The sequence below is a fragment of the Hydractinia symbiolongicarpus genome, chromosome 2 (assembly GCF_029227915.1).
Source record: "Hydractinia symbiolongicarpus strain clone_291-10 chromosome 2, HSymV2.1, whole genome shotgun sequence".
NCBI classification, from domain to species: domain Eukaryota; kingdom Metazoa; phylum Cnidaria; class Hydrozoa; order Anthoathecata; family Hydractiniidae; genus Hydractinia; species Hydractinia symbiolongicarpus.
The window spans coordinates 22549239-22563677 of NC_079876.1; the positions used below are offsets into that span (position 1 = coordinate 22549239).

At 34.5% G+C, this 14439-nt stretch overlaps 1 protein-coding gene and 1 long non-coding RNA gene across 2 annotated transcripts; one reads left to right on the plus strand and one right to left on the minus strand.

Moving 5' to 3' along the window:
- Positions 1–2083: 2083 nt before the first annotated feature.
- On the minus strand, positions 2084–4845 carry LOC130630198 (melanocyte-stimulating hormone receptor-like). Its single transcript, XM_057443596.1, has one exon. It carries the CDS (start codon positions 4271–4273, stop codon positions 3224–3226), a length of 1050 nt encoding a protein of 349 aa, XP_057299579.1. The 5' UTR covers positions 4274–4845; the 3' UTR covers positions 2084–3223.
- A 2636-nt stretch (positions 4846–7481) lies between these two features.
- Positions 7482–9718, plus strand: LOC130630203 (uncharacterized). The gene is made up of 2 exons (XR_008982051.1): positions 7482–7779; positions 8774–9718. It is a non-coding gene; the product is annotated as an uncharacterized LOC130630203 (long non-coding RNA).
- Positions 9719–14439: the final 4721 nt, after the last annotated feature.

The window sequence follows — 14439 nt, forward strand, 5'->3', positions numbered from 1 at the left end:
TAAGTAAAACTTAATGGTATAAATGAAATGAATACTTCGAAAATAAACAATTTGGCGAATAAAATTACCCCAGTTAAGCAATGACTAAACATTTTTTGTCCTAAACAGCTAAACAATGTTTGGGAGAAGCGCAAAAAATCAATTGTTTATATAAAAGTGTCCCCTTAAGCCTGAGGAATCATGGTTAAAGATAAACAAGTACAGGGCAGATATTGGTTTTGGAGCAGGGCTCACGTAACTTCTTCCCCAAGATTATTTGCTTCTGAAAGGCGCTGTGTTTTATAAAAGTTCCTAATAGGGGTGACAAAAGTTAAAAATAGCGTCTATTTAACAAATGATCGTACTTTAGACATATATTTTTTTTATTGCATAAGTACATACACGTTTTTTCTAAGACCCAAAAACTAAGCAACTGAACTTGTTTACGGGCCTTTTAGTCTCACTGGCACTGCACCAATTGACTCGCCGTCTAGTGTACAAGAGAGTTTATACTTAAGATTTATTTCGTCCTTGTCAATTTGGAACCAACCTGCGATAATTAATAATAGAAATAAGCATGCGTCATTGGACAAAACTGTTAATTAATGCAACTCTACAGTTTTTTGTTCTAAAACTGCTACGTGTTAAAATTTTGAAAGTAACTGCTCTAATGAAAATATTATTTTAATTTTTCACATGATCACAAGTAAAGCTTAATAGGTGACTTTGTCACATGATTACAAGTAAAACTTGATGGGTAATTTTGTCACATGATTACAAGTAAAGCTTAATGGGTAACTTTGTCACATGATTAAAAGTAAAGCTTAATGGGTAATTTTGTCACGTGATTACAACTAAAGCATTTAGTTACTTATAGTTATGTTTTTCTGTACTTACGTTCAGGAAAACATTTCCATGCGATCAATTGAATATAGAAAGTAAGAGTCCACCAAGTTATTTTATTTCCACACTAAAAAATTAAAAATGCCTAGACTAACCTGTATCCTAAGGCGATTTGTAATCTAGGAATAATGAAATAACGGCTTAGAAGCCTAGAGAACCTGGGGAGGAGGACTCTATACACACAAACATTTAAAAAAGATAAGGAAAGGGATTAAAATTCGATGCTTCAGCACATTTATTCGCTAGAACGATCAGAAAGCGCAGCGCCGTTGAGAAGCATTTAGTCCTGGGGAAGAGGTTGAGGCCTGAGAACAAGGTTGGAATAACGCTTATTCATATAATTCATATCATCCTTTTTTATTATGCTGGAAACTAAATAAGGCCGTTGGGAATAAGTTTTAATCTTTACTTTTTCAATACTTCAATATTAATGTAAGGTGCCAGAAAACACAAAACCGTAAATACGTACAATGAAACTTCTTGAGTCATAGGAGGTGTTTACTTAAAGAGTTTTACCACATGTATAAACATGTATAAACAGTCAACCACTGTATCTAAACCGATACCAAAATACTTATAACTTGTTCACACCAACGAGACAAAAGTAAATTCCCTGTAAAACTCAGAGCCATTATCTTACTAGTATGCAGCTCTATATTTCCTACGCTTTCTCCTTGAAAGAAAAACACAGAATGCACAGGTATAAAATGGGGATTACACGATTAATTTATATCATATTTGTTTCTACTAGTTTGTTTTAAAGTTTATAGGCCTTAAAAATCCCATAATGCACCTTAGATGTGAAAATACTTAAGGTAGTGGCATTGTTGTACAATATATTACAAACTTATATGCGGCATCATGCGTGAGTATGTAATTTAGAGTTTAATGAAATACGCACCGCAGCCATCTCATCGTTAGTAGTAAACAGAAAACTAAGCTAATTTTGCGAAATTGTGTTGTAACCTCGACTTTAAGACCTGTAACGTTCTTTGATATGAGTCTCATCCTTATATGCAAAGAATAATTAAGCTTTTTTATCTAACGAAACAAGCTTAAATCTCAAGTCCTAACCCATTTGCAAACGATGACACCTGAACCTTTACAAGTTTTTAGTGATTGTGTTTTTTATAGAAAAAGCGTTTATACTATGGGACTAAATTCAAAATCCGGGCCCTCTTTTGCGTCATTCAGTGTTTTTAATAAGTGCCCGGTTGAAAATAGACAAACTCATAACTTTCTTAAATCATAAACATAAGAAAAAAATACTAAAATACAATTTACAAAAATATACAAAATTGTTTAAAAAAATATAATTAGAATTAAATTTAAAAAAAGAAACCGTAAACAAAAAACTATTTTGTACCGGTAAGGATCAGAGCAAAACAGTCCATAACAATAGTAGCTCGCTTTTTTAATTTTATCAGATTTTCTATCAGCATATGTACAAGAATCTAAAATAAACATATACCAAGAATCTTCCAAAGATCGAAACGCAATTAAAAATCTTACTGAGAAATAAAAAATCAGCCTAAATTTGAATTTAAATATGCAGTTCAAACTTGCAACAGACTTTATTTCGAAACTTTTTGTGCGATACTAAGGTTTTTACATGAAGGTTTATTTCGGGCTTCTTGATTAAACAAAATTAACCCTGGACTAGATTATGATGAAAATGAAATTTTCATTTCGCTTCCAAATTTAAACTTTATGTAAAAGGACTGCTTGAGATTATAGCGAAAACGTTTTTGAACTTCCAGAGGTACACTGCTATTAAAATAAAAACTCTGTTTGAAGAAAACATTACTGGTGCTTTTTACTGCTATTGTGGCTTAGGAAAAAAACAGTTCAGAAAACAATAGTGAAAAATATTACTAGCAAAAAGTCAGGAAAGTGCCAGTAAAAAAATATAGAGAAGAAAAGTAGCCGAGGAAAAGGAAAATAGAGAAGAAACAGAGTTGTGGAAGAAATTATCACTTGCGAACATTTTAAGAAGTAATATACGCATATATTGAATAAAGATTTTGATCAAAACTTCAAGAAACCCAACACAGAGTTATCGGTCTTTGTTAGTTTGCACCTTGGCCGCACTGAATTTTGTAGACGTTTATTGGTATACCCCGAATTTTTGACATGTAAGGGACTTGTTACCAGCAGTCAATACTTAAGTAAATTCAGGATAGCTTCAGGGTTAATTGATGTCTTTAACTCAAAACTCGTTATTTGCACTTTTCCAGGAAGAGTGGAGAAACTTGATGAGATTATACTTGGAAGATCTTTCTCATCCTCTTCGGATTATGGCAGTTAGCGCAAATCTCCTCATGAAGCTTTCCACCCTTTCCTAATTATGACTGTGTCTTGTGTGACTGGGTTGCGAATAAAACTGCGACATTTCCGTTAAATCGCTATGATGGAAATGGTGTCGCCACGCACCTACGCATCCAAAAGTTTCGTTCAACGCACGCCGAAAGTCTTTTTTGTAAAAGATATACAACATGGGATCTGTGAATGCTGTAAGAAATCGAAACAATATTAATACATGCAACACTGTCTCCGGTGTGTCTAAAAATATATCCGGATGGAAAGCTACCATTAATCTCATAATAAAGAACGGCAGTGAAAAAATAAGGAAAGAAATGTACATGACTATGTACACAATTAAAGCCTTTCTCTCTGATGCCATGCTCTGTCGGCGTTGCATACCCGTCACGCTTCTTTGAATTAATCTGTGAATTAATGATAACATTACAATGTACTGTATGCAAAGTAGTACAGCTGGAGTGATAGCAAAAATCGTTGTGAACACTATAGTGTAAACTTTTTCTCTTGACGTATCAAGATCTATAAATAACCAGTCTATATCAAATAAAGCCAAAATAAGCGTTAAAAGCCATACTAAAGCTATACCAAGTCTGATTTTTCGAATCGTAATTAATTCATCGTAACGCAGGGCAAAGAATATCGCACATATCCGATCAGTTGATAATGCCAGAAGATGTGCGACTGATAATAACAGACAATACTTTGATAACATGTACGACACTTTTGAAATGTCTATAAAACTCTTTTGCAGTTTTGCATTATCTTCACGGCAACCGCTAATTTTAAAATAAACATCGGGTAAAATATGGAAAAGAAAACTAATGCCAGCCAAAAGATGGTTCATGGATAAACTCAACAATAAATGATTTCCAGGAGGCTTGCGCAGATATTTTTTACGCAGTATTAAAATTATCGTGAAAGAATTCATGCAGATGATTAGGAATATGAGTATCAGCGATAAAATATGATACGACATTGTAAACACATAAAAACATTCAGGATCCTCTTCACTTTCGCCGGTTTCTTCTCCGTTTAACGAAACGTTAGTCGGTGTGGTATATACAAACATTGTATTAGATATTAATCCGGTGTTAACGGTTAATACTATCTTTTCTCGAGCTGTTTTATTATTTTCTTTAACAACAATAACTGCATCTCTTTTTTCTCTATACAACAACAACAAAACAACAACAACCCTTAAAACAAGGCTAGCAGATCAACAACAACAAAAAATTACATAAATACATAGCTTTAGCTTACTTAGAAATGCAAATTCAATTTCGAAATGGTCAAAATAGTTGTGAACTTTCTGCTTGAATTTTGTTTACGTATGTAGTTATGCATACCATCATATATCGAAACTAAAAGCCCTTGAACTGATAAATATAAGCTTTTATAAGCAAAATTTACGTGTTTATAAAACGTGGTAAAGATAATATATAAGATCATTTATGAAAAGAGAACAATTTGACTTATGCAAAATATTATCCTGATGCTTTAACAATCTCTTTCATATGCTGAAACTTCTTATCAACACTTAAAAAACAGCATACCGGTGGTAATTTTACCACGCAGTTCTCTTACAGTGACTTCCGTTTTCGTCAACATATAAGCGCTTCAATTGCGCCACCATTTTATTGTTTGAACTTCTCTCCACTAGCTACTGAGAAAGAAGATACCCGGGGATCTTCGAAGGAACCAGACTTTGCACCGGAGAGTAAAAAGCGAAAAACAAACAAAAGTATTTAATTTAGTTAAAACATCAAATATTATTAAATAAAGTTTTTGTTTGTTTGCTACAACAGTGGAACAGTGAACCTCTTTGTAGCAGACATTCCATATAGCAGACACCTCTTAGCGGGAACATTCCTTATCGGAACCCATTTCCAGGTCTCTCATATAGCAAACACGCCAAATCGGATATCTCTTATTGATGACATTTTGTACACCTAGTTTCAGTAGAAACTAGGAGTACAAAACTGGGTAAAAATCCTGTTAAAACACTAAAGAACTGTTGATATGTGTATTCATTTTATGTTTCAGAACATTTTTAGTTTGCGAAATGCGGATAAAACACAAGACCCCAGGGCTTTTTTTTGGTCCCAAAACCTTTGGGAGGAGGTTACAATTAAATACATTATAAGATTTGCAAGAAGTTAAACGTTTCTGTAGAAACAAAAAGGGTACATTCTTGTTTATCGAAAGTTCTCAAACAAGTCACAGGCCTCCTAGAAATGAGTATTTTGTTCTTTTAATGCAAATTCAAATGATATTGTATGCGGTACTTGAGTGAGCATCTACCCCCCTGATGTCATTGAAACATGTTTCAAATGCAGACTTGATTTAATCGCATCCACTCCACTTATGATGTACAAAGGATCTCCCGTCAGTAATTAAAAGCCAGAACGGAGGCCTTGGAAGAAGGTTGGATTTAGCTTTAAGATAATTAAGCATTGATTTATAGAAATGTTATTCCGTTTTAGGTCAAATTCGAAGGCATGAATTATAGAATTAGACCAATATCCAACTTTGATCTCATTACCTTACATGTTTTTTATACTTTCACAATGCGAGGAGTTAAAAAAGAAAAAAATGTCCTGTGGTCGAGGTTGACCAACACCATAAACGCCAACTACGATAGGAAAGATTCACAATTTCATTAAGTAACAAACTAAGAGACTAAAAAGACCGCTATTATATTTACGCCCTCGTTTTATTTCGCAAAAATCCTGCATTAATGAATTTGCAAAAATCTCCATCATCATAGTTTCATCTTGCCGTTTTAATTTAGTACAAGCGCTTCGTTTTGATTACACCCCGCCATTGCCACCCCAACCTTCCGCCTTCTATTTTCGGCCGTTGTATTTTTATTAAAAAAGGAAAAATGACAATATTTTCCTAACTTTTCTAATTTTTGTTTCGAATTTTCTTAAAATAAGGTTATTCAAAAGTAGCTGATATCTTTCCTACTGGACTAAGCCTCTTCCTTGTAACAAGTCCTTTATAAGGTTTTTCTAAGAAAACTTGGTTTAAAGAATAAAACACCAGGGGCGGATCTAGGGTTAGGCAGCCTAGGCATTTACCTAAGCCTAATTTTGTAAACTAGAAAAAAAAATCTATAGGTAGAATAATCTATAAAAAAACTAAATAATACTTTTATCATCCGCCGATTTCGACTTCATGAAGACGCGGCAGTTTATCGATTTTTGATATTTTACTCAAATAACCAAACCCGGGGCGATCTAGGCAAAATGTCGATTCGCCTAAAACGTCCGCGGGTTTTAAAAGTTCCGAATGAATGAAAATCACACATGGAAAAAAAACGCCCAAAACGTCCGCGGGTTTTCAAGTTCTAATGAATGAAATTCTGGAATGGGAAGAAAAAACGCCTAAAACGACCACGGGTATTTACATGGACAAGTGGATGTTTCTTTTTCGAAGTGTCTGCTGCACCGGTACTGGAATCGTACATCGAAAAACTACTGATCCGTATGGAAGCCCCTGTGCACATTAATATAGTTATCTCGAGTTAACTAGTGTTATCCATGGATAACGTTATTAATGTACTCAAGGGACACGTATATGTGCACAATTATGGCGTTATCCTGAGATAGCACAAGTTATCTCGAGATAACTAACTATCTCAGGATAGCGTGCCAAATGTGCTCAAGAAAGCGCACAATATTAATCTATCCGCGAATAACGATCGTTATCTTCAGATAGCTCTGCTCGCGTGTATTCAAATTACGAATTTATCAAACCACGAGGTAGACCACGAGGTTAAACGAATTATACAAGAAATTAAACAAAAAATGTTTGCTTGCAAACCTAGGGGGCCCTGTCCCACACCCTGCAACCCTATCTATATTGTTGTATTGTACATTATTATATTGAGTATACGTAATTTTTGAGTTGTAGGGGGGCGAGTTTCTGTTGAGGTGCCTGCCCCTGCCTACCCTTTCTATGCCTTTTATCGTGCCTGCCTACTACTATGTCCTTGCCTGTGCCTCCCATGCCTTGCCTACCCCTGCCTTGCTGTTTCCCCTTCCTGTTTCCTTGCCGTGCTTAATGCCTTTGCCTTGGCAACCTCTACGCAACCCTTTCTATATTGATATGAAGAAGCGTGGTAAAACTATTTTTACAAAAATGACGCTGAGAAATTGATGGCATTTAGCACATCAACTTGACTCGTTAAACACATATTGCATCTTTTCATATAAATAAAGTTAATATGTTACTAAAAAAACTATTTTAAAATAATTTAAAGGTCTATTTAATTAATTGTTTACCATAGTAACGCTTACTGTGTTCGATCACGCTTAGGGTTTGTTTACATACGAAATCCGCCATTATTGGATTACGTCATTTTAAATTTATGATCGCGCTGAAATCGGAGAATGGTGTATTGTATGCTACCTAAGTTAAATGAAGAAGTTTTGAATTTGGGAGCCCTTTCAGATATTGAAAGGATTGGAAATGCTGGAAAGAGGTATTTTGGCCACATGTGCCATGTTGTTGTCTCAAACCAAACCTTTATCCTGCCTATGCAAGAGACAATAAATTCATTGCTTAAAAGTGAGTAATATTTGAAATATTTTAGTTTTTGCTGCTTCTGGATTTTAGGCACTTTTGCGTACAGGAACTATTCTTAAAAGTGGTAAACCACCAGATGTTTTTACAAAACGTGTAATTTATATAAATGTTTTTCTTATCAAAACAAAAGGTTTTAACATGACCTCGATCAAATGCATTGTTTGTTTATAAAAGCCCAATGCTAAATGAGATAACTGAGGCAATTTATGTAAACACTGTCTTGGCGGTCAGAAGATGTTTTGATGTGTATGTGAAATTTGGTATACAGTTTTACTAGCTAGCTACCTGTATGTGCATTTGTTGGAATTTATTTAGTTTTTTGTTTACTGTCTTAAGGTGACAGGCTTCCGTGTAGCTGTTGATTTAAATGTGTATCTTTGTTTCTGTTTGGGAGAAGAAACATTCTTGTAAGATAGCTAAGGGACAGCTCTTTCATAAATGTAAAAGTCTAAGCTAAATGTTAATAGATCTGTAGATCCCTTTACTTCCCTAAACATCAAAATCAAAGCAAGTAATATTTGAATGTTGTCAGTCCTTGAAATCATAAGCACTCAGCCATGTGTCCCTATTAAACAGGTAGTATTTTGAACTTGTAGTGACAAGTTCAAAATACTTTCTGTTTTCTAAGAAATCGATGTTTACAGTATAAGATATACTTAAACGTCAAAGGATTCTACCTCGTCGCACTGGCAAATTTATACGTTTAGCATATATTTTTTGATTGTGATTGTCCCCAAGAACTTTGACTTTGTTGGAACTTTTAAACAGTGCATTTTATATACAACATCCCACTGCTCATTTTAGAACTTTTAAGAACACAAGGAGATCTTTAACTTTCGCATGCTACTTTTAATTGTAATAAAATTGCTAAAAACAAAAGAATGAAGGAGTACCTAATCCAAGAATAGTCCAAGTTTGTTTTATAATATTTCTTATTCTCTTGTTGAACAATACAACATATAAAATTTTGTTTTAGGATAAGATATTTTTATGTCACCTTGGTACCTATGTTGAATATTCTTCTGACATCAGAAATCACCATCAATACACAGAAGATTCGTTATGAATCCTTATAATATTGGAAAACTGTAAACAATGGATATATATCTGGTATAATCCAAAAAGTTGCTTTTCATAAGAGGAACTAAAAAGGTGAAAAGAATCAATGAAAATAACTTGTATTGATAGAAATGATTTTCACAAAAAACAATGCAGATCGAAACAAGAATTGCATGTTAAAGAACGTTCTGTTACAGCCTGTAAACTAATGAAAATGTCATGTTTACTTGTGATTATGAGTAGGATTTGTATATATGTTGCTTTTTATATGAGAATCTTCAGAATTGGCCTATAGTTACTTTCTTAAAGATTTTACAGTGTTAAAATATTTTTCAAACATAGTTGACTGTGACATGTGAGGATAAATAATATACAGACATGTTAAATGTTTTGATGATATTTTTCTGATTTCTAACTCTTTTCTGGCTTAATAAACTGGCTTACTTTTGTGGGAATTTTATAACAATAAAATGAATGCTTAAAAAAAAATTAGTGCAAAACTACACCAGTAAACCTATAATACTAAATTGTCTTGTAATGTACTTTTTTGTTGTATTGTTAGTTATTAGACTTGTTGCATATTATGAAATAAAGCAACTCCTCTACTTATTACTTGTACTCGTATTATGTGCATGAAACGTAAAAAGATGATACTTAATGCCAGTATGTCATTCAAAGAAACTATGGAAATGCTAACCCTGTTTCGAAATTTGCTAAAAGGACGCGTTTTCCATCCGCATGTTTTAGCGAGGATACAAGTGTTAAACTACGGAGGTTGCTTTTATTTATTGGGCTATAAAGACACTTTCGTTTCTAATCTAGGAAGGATTTTTAACAAATATAAACCTTACATTTGGGAAAATTTTTGCTCCTTTTACAGCAAAAACACAAAACGGCCGATTTACCTCGTACAACACCACAACCCTTGACATTACTTTGCCAAAAAATCTATCAAATTTTCGCTAACCAGAAAAAAATACTAGATCCGCCCCTGAACACCATTGACGCTAAAATCACTGGCAACAATAAATGTAAATCATTTGAACTTTTAATAGAGAAGTTTATAATTTAGATTTAAGTAAGTAAGTTTGACGTCCTTGGGGATTTCATACTAACGGCTGGCCCTTTCTCCCCTCTGACTGTAACTATGGTAATTACATTACCACTAGAGATACATTGCTCTAATTTGCTTGCTTGCTGCACAAGCCGGTTTACGGTCATTAGACAACGCTACATTTAAAGTGGGGACTCGAACCTGAAATTATATGATTACAAGCCGAATGCGCTATCACTGCACCATCTCCGTTCAGCATCAATTCATATTTAACTATAGTCGTTAGACCGTGGAAAACCCGTTAGATGGATAAAAATATATCGTAGTTTAGCATGACCCGGTTTTGTCTCACAAACAGACAAAATATGGCTATTACAAAGATTTAGTCTTAATTTTCTCGAAACATCTTACGTAATCTGAATGTTTTATTGTTATCAAGAATATAATTGAATGAAATTTTACAATCTCCCCATTTATGAACCCTTCTAATAAGCTCACCACTACTCCGTAACAACAGCTCAGGGGCTCAAGAGATCCTAAAGACGATGATGATTAATCGTGAGTCTACTCTAGAGAACTGAATAAACAATACAGAGGTTGGTAAGGTGGAGATGGTAGAGAAAAACATCGTCCTGATCTTTTTCTTTATTTCATACATTTTGATATGCTGTTTTAGACTTGGGACGCTTACAAACAAGGTAAACGCGACAAAAAATAACAAATAGTTATAAATTCCAAACAGTTCCACAAATCAGCTTCGAAGCCTGTTGTTATTTTATTATTGTTATTTTGTTTAAGGTTTGCTTCAGCACATTCCGACTGTTATCAGCACAGCTTTAACGACACTTGTCTAAAAATAATTGTCTAAAAATGTTGTGATTTTCATACAATTTAGGACGTGGCCAACAAAAAGTGAAAAAGGTTTCCTATAAATCCTATAAATAACCTATTCTTCTAGGAATAACTTTAGTGAACAAAAAATGTCTGTTGGCCTCTGGGTCGTTAATACGGAGCGGCAAATACGTTCATCGTGAAGGAGAAATACCATGGAAACGAAGTTGGGGGAATACGTTTTCCACATAAAAGTCAAAAGAACAAGACCAGCATAGCAGACAAGTACGGCGTACAGACCATCTTTTACCCACGGTATTTCCTTAGCTGCTGTCTAGCATTCCAGAAAACTAAAAGGAAATAAAGAATATTGTGTAGGACAAATGTCTAACACTTGAAGGACGTTAAAGATAGACCAGAAAGTCCTTCCTAATACACTTGTGCTGCATGATAAATTAAAAATGAAAACTTTGAAGTTGCTGACACAGCAAGAAATCGAAACTGACAAAAACTAGCCTCGCCTCAAGATTGCCAAAAACAGGTTGGGTAAGAGTTGAGATCGTCTGGCTTTATGTTACAAATATAAAATTGATTCCCTAAGGAGTAAATAGTGAAGGATTGAATAGTCATGATGACTTGTCACTCTGTCTGAGTTTATTCCATGAATGCATTCAATAGTGTTAGACAGAAAAGAGGTCATGGAAACTTCGCCCCAGTGCTTTGTAAATGTGGAATCACACGATTAAACCATTGAAAGGTCACGCGGCTGCTATATAAACATTTACTTGAAGAATCACTTACAAAACACTTAGCTAAGACATTCCCTTTATTTTTCTAAGTTATTTTATGTGACAATTAAGAATATTGATAAATTTTCTTGGAATTTGAAATGTGTTCGTGAGAAGAAACTTTGAAAGAACATTTAATCCAGATGAAAGCTGATTGGGAACGTTGCTTTTAATAACTGTCTTCTACCTAGCTTCTACAGAGCATTAAACGACGGCTCCTATTTGTTATTGTTTTGCTAATAAGAAGACGGATGTTAATTAAATGATTGAGTGAATGTTCTCTTGCAACATTCAAGCAAAAGCAAACCTTGTGTCGGTCAATTTTATTGTCGCTCAAAGAAATTATTTTATTAAAATAAAAAAAATAAAAAATATATATTGCTAACCTGTCTTTTCCTGTTAGTTTATGTAATGAAATTCGGAATCGCTTATTACAGAAACTGCATGCTTAATAAGTGCTCTGTCAATCCTCGCACACCAGAAGAGTCTTCCTTGTACCTAAAGCTCCTTAGGCATATTATAAAAGCTGTGTAATGTCGATCCAATTGGACTTATAAAACTTTTAGCACGCCTCAGTTCCCTCGGCACACAGTTTTATAAGATTCAAGTAGTCGAGGCTAAACCCCAGCAAAATTTCCCAGATGGTGGATGTATTGAACAATCTTTTACTAAAGCAGTTTTACAAAGTAATGCGCATGCTTCAGCATGACACGGGACGGCTTGGCTTGGCTCGGCTGGGCATTTGTTTTTTATAGTTGAGCCAAGACGCGCGGCACTGTCTGACCAGCTCTGCGCTGCGCGACTACTCGAGTTGGTACCGCTGGATATTGGTTTCTAACCTGTGCTGAATTGAACTCGAGTGAAATCTTGAAGTTTGATTCAGCGCGGCACAGCTGACACAAAACGGGCCTTAGTAGGTCTTTATTATAATCAAGCCCTAACGGCGGTACATAGAGGCTTTGCCCCTTTCCCCCAATATAGAAGTCAGGCCGTAGTGCTTGATATTAAGACGATATTCTTCAGGCCATCCTTTTTTCTTTCCTTTTTGCGAAGCAACTGAGCATACTTCTGTGCGATTAAGTACAACCATAGTCTTATGAGGACTATGGTACAACGACATTCATCATATGAAGATACAAATGTGATTTGAAGCGGAACCCCGAAAGTCCAATTGTTCCATTCGGAGTGTGCAGCTATACGGAGTACGGCTCCGTATAGGCATGCGTATACGGAGTATAACTTCGTATAGCGACATGTTTACTCCGTATAGACGGAAATATTTAAATATCTCAAAGCCGCGAGCGGCGCAGACAGCTTTGAGAGTATAATGCCGAGATTGGTTTGGCTAGACATTAGCGAATGTAGTATGAGCGTTGAAGTCTAAACTAAGTATTCTTATTAAAAATTTACTCTGAGCTATTCCAGTTTAGAAAATTGAGCCTAAAACAAGCAAATAATTTGTGTAAGAATATATGAGACAAGCATGCAGAGTACCAATTACCGTAGATAACAGTTCCAGCTAATAAAAGTTCGAGTTAACCGGTGTTTGAGTTACCGGCAGTTCTACTGTATGATGTAGTTTACTATTTGCGTTTTGTATGAAGTTCATTTTTATGGCTTCCATTATATTCATTCTAAGCTTTATAACTTTGTTTTGTATGTTTCTATATGCAATAAAACTAACCATACAATCAATGAATTTTTTTATGTAACTTTAAAATTGTGTACTTTTATACCAGCCATTGTAAACCTTAACTCATTAACAATACATCGAATTCTGTTCCTATCAAACATGTCACACTCCGTATACTAAGCCTGTCACACTCCGTATAGCATACTTCGTATATTAAGCATGTCATAATCCGTATACTAAGCATGTCACACTCCGTATACTAAGCCTGTCACACTCCGTATAGTAAGCATGTCACACTCCGTATAGCATACTTCGTAGGTAAAGCATGTCACACTCCGTATGGCATAATCCGTATAGCATACTCCGTGTGGCATACTCCTTATAGCAAAATCTGCATACCCCACATAGCGAATTCTGCATAACATGCTCTCGGTATCTCACAATCTGTATGCCATAATCCTTTTTTTGCAATCAAACTAATGTTCCAACACTCCGTATAACTACAATATACCTCGTATGTTTACGATGGATAAAAAGTAGGAAAATGACGTGCTTGTCTTTTTAACTTTTCTTTATGGTGATTATTTTTTATTTTTTTCGGAAATAGTTTAAAACAGTCATATATTGCAATATTTGAATTTCCGCGCCCGAAGGCGTAGGAAATTCTTTAAAACCGTCGTTTTTTCTTTCGGAGCATTTTTTGAGAAAAAATCGACCCTGGGATTTCACGTTGGTCCGTCACAGATATAAACTTCGTACTCAAGCTCCTTAACTACTGAGAAGTCTAGTATTGATGCTTCAGGGCAAAATTGGTATTTGTTTTCGACAAAATTTGACACAGTTAACAAAAAAAGTATGCTGAACATAATGGTGACATAATAATTTTGATTTTTGTCACCTAAATGTCATTTTAGGCCAAAATTGGTCCAAAAATTAGAACTACTTTATTTTCAACAAAATTTGGCACAGTAAACAAATAAAGTATGCTGAACATGATGTTGACATCAAAATTTTGATTTCTTGTTACCTAAATGTTATTTTAGGCCAAAATTGGTCTTAAAATTAAAACTACTTTATTTTTGACAAATTTTGACACAATTAACAAAAAAAGTATGCTGAACATGATGGTGACATCAAAATTTTGATTTCTTCTTACCTAAATATCATTTCAGGCCAAAATTGGTCCAAGAATTAAAACTACTTTATTTTTAACAAAATTTGGCACAGTAAACAAATAAAGTATGCTAAACATGATGGTGACATCAAAATTTTGATTT